At 48.8% G+C, this 9,853-nt stretch overlaps 1 protein-coding gene across 2 annotated transcripts; it reads left to right on the top strand.

Annotated features, from left to right (window-relative positions):
• Positions 1–9,426, top strand: LOC110592591 (histone H2A.V). Of its 2 annotated transcripts, XM_021703640.2 has the most exons (5): positions 1–79; positions 2,373–2,450; positions 5,409–5,522; positions 7,321–7,450; positions 8,089–9,425. In XM_021703640.2, exons 1-5 carry the CDS (start codon positions 77–79, stop codon positions 8,148–8,150), a joined length of 387 nt encoding a protein of 128 aa, XP_021559315.1. In that variant the 5' UTR covers positions 1–76; the 3' UTR covers positions 8,151–9,425. The 2 variants fall into 2 exon arrangements, with proteins under 2 accessions (XP_021559315.1, XP_044776217.1); XM_044920282.1 differs by lacking the exon at positions 5,409–5,522 and having other exon boundaries at positions 7–79; positions 8,089–9,426.
• Positions 9,427–9,853: the final 427 nt, after the last annotated feature.

Genomic DNA, 9,853 nt, shown 5'->3' with positions numbered 1-9,853 from the left:
CGGTCGGTGCTCGGGGTGGCGGCTCGGCGGCGGCGGCGGCGGCTCGGCGGGAGCGAGGGCGGGAGCGGCCGAGACCATGGTGAGGGTGGCGGCCGTGCGGCGGCGGCGGGTGGCGCCGCTACCTGTTGAGGCGTCGCCGCCCCGCCCGCCGTGGCGCCGGCGCGCGGAGAGGGGAGCGGGCCGTGAGGCCGGCCTGTGTCCCGGGCGGGCGGGCGGGCGGGCGGGCAGCCTCTCCGCGGTGTCCGCCGGGCAGCGCCGCAGACCTGCGCCCCTCCGCCAGCGGCCAAACGCACGGGCCCGTCTCGGGAGCTAAAAATACCGGCGGCGGCGAGTTGTCGGCTTGCTGCTGAGCCGCGTCCCCGGGGGCCGGCGGGCGGGTGTCGGGCCGGCCGGAGCCCCTCGACCCGGCGCGGACCTCCGCGGGCCGCTGCGTCTCTGCGGCTCGGGAAGCCCGCGGCTTGGTGCCCGCTGCCTTTCCGAGCGAGTGGGACAGCGCACACCGCGGGCCCGCGGCTGGCACCGCGTGACGAGAGTCCCTTCGGGCTCTGGCAGGTGGCGGCTCGTGATGGGGAGCTCGCTCTTCCTTCCTGACTCGGCCCGGGGACAGCGGCCGTCGCCGTAAACTTCTGACTCCGGGGCTAAAACGCTTTCTGTGCTGGACGAGTGAGTGGGGACCTCAGTGTCAGCGCAGCCAGAAACCCAGAAATGACACAGGGTCCCCCTCCTGTGTAGCCGTGTGGTCGGGAGTTACTGGAGTGTGAGAGGCGCCCCAGCCTTCCCTGTCGCTGAAGGACCGACCGTAAGGAAGGAATTAGCTTGTAGGCGCTTTTCCTGCTTCTAATACCTGCTGAGACCTAACAGCGTTTTGGGAGCTAAACATTAAACCAGCTGAGAAGAAAACAAACAAAAAAACCACTGAGATAGGCAGCGGGGCGGGGTGTGTGCCATTGATTTTTGTAGCTTACAAATTGTTTTAGGAAATGCGCATTGCGAAGGATCTGCGGGTCCAAAGCTTCGCCTCCACTCCCTGAAACAGCTGGCCCATCTTGTAAACTGATTTTAAATTTTAACCAGCTTTTTTTTTAACCTGAAGCCTATCGGATTGGGCCGGTAAAATCACAGCCCAAAAGAGAACCTGGGTTTCTCTGTCAGGCCGGGTTCTCGCTGTTCCCTCCCCAGAGGCCCCTAACTTGTCTGACTTGCTGCGACCTCCCGGAAATGCACGTGCACACGTCCCGTGTGTGCAGTGCCCGTGTTGCAGAAGTAAAAGCTCACTGCCCCGGACATGCTCCGCCTTTTTCTCGAAGAAGTGTGTTTGTGGGGGTTCTGTATCGCACATGCCCGCATCTCATTTGTTGAAATGGCTGCGTAATTTCCCCTTGCGTCTCTGTACGATGTCCTGTCTGTGAGCGGTAAGATGTTTTGAATATTTCTTTCGCTATCTGTTGATAGCAGGGCTTGTTTAACCCTTTTAGTGTAAGCTGGAAGCCAATATACGTAACAAAACTTGCCATTTTAGCCACTTTAGTGTCCGGTCAGGGGCATTAAGTCCATTCACATTGTTACGCAGCCGGCACTGCCAGTCATCTCCAGAACTCTTCCTTCTTCCCCCAGTGAAACTCTGCACCCATTACGCACTAAGCCTCTGTTCCAGCTCCTCTCCAGCCTCTGACAACCACCCTTCTCTGCGTCCCTCTGGTTGGGACCAGGGGCCCCCTGTAAGATGCATCAACAGTATTTGTCCTTTAGGGTCATGTCTTTAGGGTTTGCCCGTGTCCGAGCAGGTGCCGGAATGTCCTCTTTATAGCTGAGCACTCGTCCATTTTACGCGTGCACTGCACTCCCTACCTCCGGAGACACGGCCGTTTCTGTCTGGACGTGCGCGGTCGGAGCCCCTGCTTTCAGTCCTGTGGGTGGAGACCCTGGGTGGGATTGCTGGGTCACGTGCTGTTTCCAAGAGTAAGTTTTTGAGGGTTGGTTTCTTTAAGGTGCCCTTTTTCCTCTCTCCCCAAATAGCTAACTTCTGACTATTTCTGTGGAAATGATACATGTCAACTTTTTTAAATGTCTTTAAAATATTTCATTATGAAATACTTCCAGCGTAAAAGTTATATTGACTTGATGAAGATTCTTCAGGGTTAAATTTAACCTAAATTAACTTTTGGGAACCTCATTTTAAATAAATATTTAAGGTTTGACATCATGATTATATGAATTAATAAATGGTGATATAACACATGTGTATCTGAAATTGAGGAAGGAGATCACCTAGAGTTTTTTTAACTACCTGAGGTAAAACTGGAAGAAATTGTTTCCCAAATATTTTTGAAATAGCATTTTCAACTCTTCATCTGGAGCTTTTTTTCACTTAGGCTGGAGGCAAAGCCGGAAAGGACAGTGGGAAGGCCAAGGCTAAGGCAGTGTCTCGCTCCCAGAGAGCCGGTCTGCAGGTAAATGATGCTCTCGTAATTCACTATTAAATTAGTTTTACTGTTGTGATTCAGGACCCATAGATGTTTCATTAACTATGAAAATGTACTTGTATTGCTGGCCTTTTAATGAGATTATTTGGTCTTAATTTAAATCCTAAAACAACAGTCTTTTACTTCGTATTCTTCTAAATGAAAACAAGTCGTGAAATGACCTTAAACGAACTCTGTGATTTAGCTCTCTTAAAATCTGTTACTTCTAGATTGTAAGTATGTTCCTGGCTCTTTTATAAATTGTATCACATTAAAGTAAGTCTGCTTCGATTTTTCTTTTGGAGAAGGTATCTGCAGTGGTATGGTAACTCTGAGGATGAGATAGACTTTTGGGTAGAATAATGGGCTGTTCATTTGTCCTTTGAATATTTCCCCAGTAGCTTCAGTTGTAGACTGGAGTGATGTACTCAAAACACTAAATATTTTCAAATTTCTTATATTTCAGTTGTTGCAACTTTAATCCCCAAACTCAAGATTTTCTGAATGAGTGAGAATTACTCCCTGCATATAAGAGACCCTTTTAAAAGGAAAGTGTGAAGGCCAGACTGTAAGGTTGGGGCTTTTATCCTCTTGGCTGTGGTGAGCCACTGAAAGTTTTGGAGCAAGAGGATGACATGATCCAGGGGTACTGAAGGAAGGGGGGTGAAGTTACTCTTGATGGTAAATTCTGTATTTTAGAGCATCGTGTAAACCTGAAAATGTCAGGTGACAGCGGGAAGACAGCGGAGGCTGTTTTGGTGCTTTTTAGGGGTCAGGTTACACAGACCTGAGCCGGAGCGGGGCGGAAGGAATGGGAGGCCTGTGTGTGTCCTCCACGAGGGGAAGGGGAGGCGTAGGGTTGAGAGGCAAGGGGAGAAAGGTTTCCCTAAGGCTCAGAATCTGAGGGTCAGAGGAGTTTGTCTTGTAGCAGAAACAGGTTATGACATAATTTCAGGTGAGTAATTTGAAGTTCCAGCAAAACACACACAAAGACATCCAAAAGTCGTAGATCTGAGCCCCCTTTCCAAGAGGGAGTGATCGAAAGAATGACAAGTTTAAGATCACGTATGTAAAGTTGGTAGTTGATGCTATGGATGTTTGCTATGTAGAGCATGAGAAAGGAACACGAGGACCCGGGTGGACCCTCAGAAACACATGGTATTTGAGTCAGAGAAAGAAAGGCCTGAAGGGGCGCCTGGGTGGCTCAGTCGTTAAGCGTCTGCCTTCGGCTCAGGTCGTGATCCCAGGGTCCTGGGATCGAGCCCCGCATCAGGCTCCCTGCTCGGCGGGAAGCCTGCTTCTCCCTCTCCCACTCCCCCTGCTTGTGTTCCCTCTCTCGCTGTGTCTCTCTCTGTCAAATAAAAAAAATCTTAAAAAAAAAAAAAAAGAAAGGCCTGAAGACCAGCCTGAACTGGAAGACCATTAGAACTCTGTAATCTCTGCAGCTGACGAAGAAATGGGGTTGCAGGTCCTAATATGCCTGCTCTGGGGGAGCTCAGGATTACTTAGTGAAGGAGTGTAAACAAACAGAATACCATGCCTTTCCTCCTTAAGAATTTGATCTAGAAATGGCCACTAGATTTGGCAGTTCAAGTGTTACCACTGACCTTCAAGAATGATGTTTAGCCTGTGGAAAGAGTCAAGATGTCCATCGACAGATGAATGGATAAAGATGTGATATATATATATACAGTGGAATATTACTCAGCCATCAAAAGGAATGAGATCTTGCCATTTGCAACGACGTGGATGGAACTGGAGGGTGTTATGCTGAGCGAAATAAGTCAATCAGAAAGAATGTATCATATGACCTCACTGATATGAGGATTTCTTAATCTCAGGAAACAAACTGAGGGTTGCTGGAGTGGGGGTGGGGTGGGAAGGATGGGGTGACTGGGTGATAGACACTGGGGAGGGTATGTGCTATGGTGAGCGCTGTGAATTGTGCAAGACTGTTGAATCTCAGATCTGTACCTCTGAAACAAATAATACATTATATGTTAAAAAAAAAAGATAGCAGGAGGGAAGAATGAAGCGGGGGGAAGAAAAGAATGATGTTTGGCAAAAGCCAGGTTTGGATTGGAATAAAACAGGTGACAGGAAAGTTAGGGTTTCAGGATTTCCTTTTAAATTTTGCCTTTGGAGAGGCGCCTGGGTGGCTCAGTCGGTTAGGTGTCCGACTCTTGAGCTCGAGGTGGTGAGTTCAAGCCCCAAGTCGGGCTCCATGCTGGGTGTGGCGCCTACTTAAACATAAATCAGTCAATCTTGCCTTTGGAAAGGAGATATGTAGACAAACTGGAGCTGTTGCCACAGACGTGGAGTTGTTTTGAGTGAGGTGCAGATGAAAGGAGCGAGTGGGAAGGTGGTAGAGCTGCCGTGGTGCTGGGGAGCAGTGTGAGGGTGGGGTGGGGGCGGTCAGGGGCACAGGGGTGCGGCAGAAGGACCCCTGTGAGCTGAGAAAGTTCCTCCTCTCAGAGTCCCGGTGAGAAAATGGTGTTAGTTTTTCTTAGCTATCAGATCACCTCTTGAAACAGCAAGGAAGGGTGGCGCTGGGGCCCGAGGAAGGTGGTGGGAGAGGAAGTCCCATGGGGCTGTTCCGTGAAGGGGTTAATGATCCTGACACGACACGAGGCCCCGTGGGACGTGCAGTGGGTGCTGCACCACGTGGTTTCTCTGCCCGTGGCTATGACGCTCCATATTGGGGTTGAATTCCTGGTTCATGGTGCTCTACCTTTTCTTCTCTCCTCCGGAGGGTAAGTGGCATGAAGATTTGGGGCTCCCTACTAGGACATGCACAGGTCCTAGGAACTGTTCGTTGCTAGATAGGTCTGACTTCTGATAGGCACGACCAAATTTACCTTCTCTCCTGCGTTACCCCCGTTACTCAGCCTTCGGTCACAGGCTAAGACTCTCAGGTGCTTCCCATCCTGGTGGTCTGTCTTTCAGTTTCCCGTGGGCCGCATCCACAGACATTTGAAGACTCGCACTACGAGCCACGGAAGGGTCGGTGCCACGGCTGCTGTCTACAGTGCTGCGATCCTGGAGTACCTCACTGCGGAGGTGTGCTGGGGGGCTGTCTTGTGTGTGGGGTCAGGAAGGGGCCTGCACTCGGAAGGGCCGGAACCGATGGAGTCGGGGCTCGAAACAAAAAGACATACGCCCTTTTGGACGCCTCGTACTGGCTTGTTACCCAGTACCAGGGTCAAAAGGCACCTTGATGTACTCTTGTTCAGACAAGGGTCAGCAATCCCTATTTTTAAGCGATGTGGCAAAGGAGCATCCCATACTCTCAATACCACACTAGTAACACAGGGAGCCATGACTGTACGTATCACTGCTGTGTGATCTTTGTGAGGTTAGACCAGAAACTCCTTGTGAGTGAAGATTTGGGGTGGGGTAAGGGTTTGCCAGTGTGATGATACATTTTTTAAAATCACAGATACGTGATGGTGATAAGGAATTTGGTAAAAGACCTAGTGGATCCTTTTGGTTCTCTGTGGGGTCGTATGCATAAAATGCCATATCTTGGTCAGTTTGACATTTCGGAAGATAAGTTAATTAATCCTTAATAGTTGGGTGATGGATCAGCAGTGCCTCCATTCCGGCCCCTTCTCAGGCTCCGAAACTCCTTCAGTCACATCCCAAGCCAGGGAAGTAACTAGAGTAGCAGGCAAGTCAGGTGGTGGTGATAGCCAACCTGGTGGAAACAGGAAGGTTCTTCCTCAGGAGGGCTGTGGTTGGGACCGAGGCTGAAAGATGGAAGTTTGATGTGTGTATTGTCACCGCTGCCATTCCGTTAACCTCCCTGAGTCCTTGACCTACAGACAGTCTCGTCTCTATAAGGTCCTGGGCCAGGGATTTAGTGTGGGCAGCGGGGAGCCTCTGCCCCGCTTTCTCCTGCAGCTCACACCAGTGTGCGTGTGCTTCGCGGCAGACTTTGAAGAGGGGCACACTTAAAGAAGTGTGGAGGCGTAGCCTTCTGGCTCAGAATGTTCCAGATACTTAAGTTTGGGGGTTTAGTTATTAGCAGAAGTAAAGAATATACTGGAATCTAAGGTCAGGGATAATCACTTTTCAGCCTTGGCTTTGCACTAGGATCACTTGGGGAGCTTTCGAAAGATGCTGCTACCAGGCCGCCCCCCAGACCAGCCGGAGTCTCAGGGGATAACGGAGTAGGGTCCCGGCGGCTTGTAAAGTGTGTCTGTGGCTTCCGGTGCACACCAGGGCTCCCGCCGCTCCGTCTCCACACGGCTCCGGGGAGTTACTTCTGTCGGACTTCCATCAGGAGTTGTATAATGCCGGTGTAGTCTGGGGAGGCAAAAAAACAAATTACAGATGCAGTTTTACGGCCAGCTGGGACTTGGAAATTCTTTTAGTTGAAAATTCCCATTCTAGAAGAAAGCATGCTGCCTGCAGATTATAGGGCCCAGAGATGTTAAAAACTCTGAGTGAGAAATTACTTTCATTATGTTTTTAAACTTCTACGAGTACTAAGAAATACATCCCAGCCGTTAAGGGCTGGGCGAAAGTAGACTACAGGGACATAGGAAAAGAATGATTTTCCTAGATGTTCACATTGAGAATCTCGGCGAAGGGATAGTGTTCTCCCTCGCCCTTCTTTCTGTAGCAGCACGTTTCTTGCTCAAGTGTCTAGTGTTCCTACAGCAAGTGGATATAAAAGGGCCCAGTGAAGTAAGGAGATCCCTCTAAAAGCATCCGAAGCATGAAAGACCCGTGTTGTCGGTTCATGTATCTGTTGCGTACGGATGCTGCAGGGGTCTTTGTTGCTATAATTGCACGTCTCCGCCGATCCTCAGACCCTTCACCCTCTGACCTGCTCTCTCTGGGTGCTTCATAGGTGCTGGAGCTGGCGGGCAACGCTTCCAAGGACCTCAAGGTAAAGCGGATCACTCCGCGCCACTTGCAGCTTGCAATCCGTGGTGATGAAGAGTTGGATTCTCTTATCAAGGCGACCATCGCTGGGGGTGGTACGTAGGATTACCTCTTCAGCCTCGCTCGTCACTGGCCTTTGTAAGATGACATATGTGAGATCAGCGGTCGCCAGTGCATGTGAAGTCAGCTAGAACACACACACACACACACACACACACACGCCGAAGTCCCTCAGTGTTGGGTCCATTACAATGAAGGCTTCTTCTGTTCATCCTGATCTGAATACATATTTCTTCTTGTAGCCAAATACAGTGCTACTTTTATTATAGCTAGCTCCTTGGCTAAAGCTCATACATGATATTTGAAACTAGTGTTTAAAATATTTCCCATACCCTGTAACTGTGTCTTAGAAATGATCTTGAGAAACTGCCCAGGGTACTGCCCTTGGAAGTCGGGGCTGAGATCAGGGCATGCGTCGGGATGAGTGCAGGTGAGATGTGAGCCGTGGTTCTCAGTCCTTGCGGGATCACCTTCAGAGAACCTCCTGAAGGCTGTGGGTGCTCTTGGTTTCGCATAGTTTTAGTGGGGTTCCTGGACCCCAAGAGTGGGAGCCCTTGCTGTAGGTACTGTCACAGGGTCAGCGTGTGAAAGGCCTCAGTGACTGGCGTTTCTGTGTGGTCGCTGTTCGTCGAGGCACTGAGTTGTTCATGTGTTTCTGTGCGTTTCCCTCCAGGTGTGATCCCGCACATCCACAAGTCTCTGATTGGAAAGAAGGGACAGCAGAAAACCGCTTAGAGCATCGTTTTAACCAACCCCTTTCCTCCCCGTCATTGTACTGTAACTGGGACAGAAGAAATAATGGGGATATGTGGAATTTTTAAAAGAGGCGGATGGAAAAGCATAGACAATTACCGTAGACGCGCTAAGAGACATTTGTACGTTCTTAGGCTCAAAGTTTGATAAAGTACCTTTCCATGTGGCGGCACTCGTGTGTTGATTGCTAGGGTCCTCCCGTGTGTTTTATACAAAAATGGAATTGATAAACCAGTTTTTACAAAAATTTGTCTCAAAACTGTTCTGTTCATGATGTGTTGGAACTGTTTTGCTCCTACTTTGAAATTTTTAAAATTTCAAATCGGTTATCCTATGTTCGTAATAATTTTTAAACAGAAGTTGGGAATATGGATTTCCCAGGATTGATGCCATATCCTTATATCGAATCTTAGGTGCTCTCCATTTGCAGTACACACCATTATTTTACACACAATGAAGGAAGGAAAAGCTGCCAGTTAAACCCTGGTATGCCGGCAGTTAGGAGAGGCATCCTGATTCCCAGAGGGACTCGAGGACGAAAACGTACATTCAGAATTGATGAAATAGGATAGTGGAATTGTTCTGATTTATTTACTGCGCACTTACTATGTGGCAGGCGCTGAACTAAGTGCTTTAGTGATCAAGAAATTCTGTTACACCCACTTTTAAAGATCTGGAAACCGAGGCTCACAGAAGTTACCATTAGCCAGAAGACATTTATCTTGTAGACAGAAAACGGCTGAACTGGAATACAAGCCTCGATTTGGCTGACTCCAGAGCCCACACTCTTACCTGGAATTAAAGTTAAAATTTGTCAGAGTTCTCTGTTTTTACTTAAACTTCCAGCTTTTAGTGGTCTTTCATGGATAAAGTATAACATTCAGCAATTTGTGCCATATTTTTAGAAAATATCTTACTTTGTCAGTTTCTAGGTAACTTGGAAGATTTAATTAATGTGCCAATTAATGGTCCATCAGAAAGTTCCATTTTTCTGCTGGGAAGTCTTCATTCAAAAAGAAAATTTTTAAATGTTTGCTAATGTAGCGCTATCAAAACAAAACTCGTTTTAAAAAGCTTATTTTATTATGGAAATTTTCAAAAATACCGAAAAATAAAAGAGAATAGTATAATGAACCCCGGTGTACTCCTCCTCCAACTCCTAGCTGCTGTCCTGTGGTCAGCTCTGTTTTACCTGTATGCCCCCCGGATTCCTCCTCCCACTGGGTTGGTTTGACTCCCGTTTTTGTGTCTGCGTACCCACTGAGTCTCTAGAGATGGGGCACTTTTGGGACCATAATCACAATCTTTTTTTTTTTTTTTTTGAAGATTTTATTTATTTATTTGAGAGAGAGAATGAGAGACAGAGAGCATGAGAGGGAGGAGGGTCAGAGGGAGAAGCAGACTCCCCGCCGAGCAGGGAGCCCGATGCGGGACTCGATCCCGGGACTCCAGGATCATGACCTGAGCCGAAGGCAGTCGCTTAACCGACTGAGCCACCCAGGCGCCCCATAATCACAATCTTAAGACAGCATTTTACAGTATCAGATTTCTTCAGTGTCCAAAATTTCCTCTCAGCTCTTTACCGTTGGTTTATCTGAATCAAGGTGCAGACACCTTCTGTATCTGTTAACGTCACCTCTACGCCCGCTGTGGAGCTCAAACAACCCCAAGATCGAGTCACCCAC

Source organism: Neomonachus schauinslandi, chromosome 12 (genome assembly GCF_002201575.2).
Source record: "Neomonachus schauinslandi chromosome 12, ASM220157v2, whole genome shotgun sequence".
NCBI lineage: Eukaryota > Metazoa > Chordata > Mammalia > Carnivora > Phocidae > Neomonachus > Neomonachus schauinslandi.
Note: the sequence above shows the minus strand (reverse complement) of the source record. Positions and strands in the feature narration are given on the sequence as shown.

Excerpts from the sequence above, each read along its gene's own strand:
- LOC110592591 (XM_021703640.2), top strand. Across the intron at positions 2,451-5,408 it reads CCCAGAGAGCCGGTCTGCAG|TTTCCCGTGGGCCGCATCCA; the intron begins GTAAATGATGCT and ends TCTGTCTTTCAG. Across the intron at positions 5,523-7,320 it reads TGGAGTACCTCACTGCGGAG|GTGCTGGAGCTGGCGGGCAA; the intron begins GTGTGCTGGGGG and ends GGTGCTTCATAG.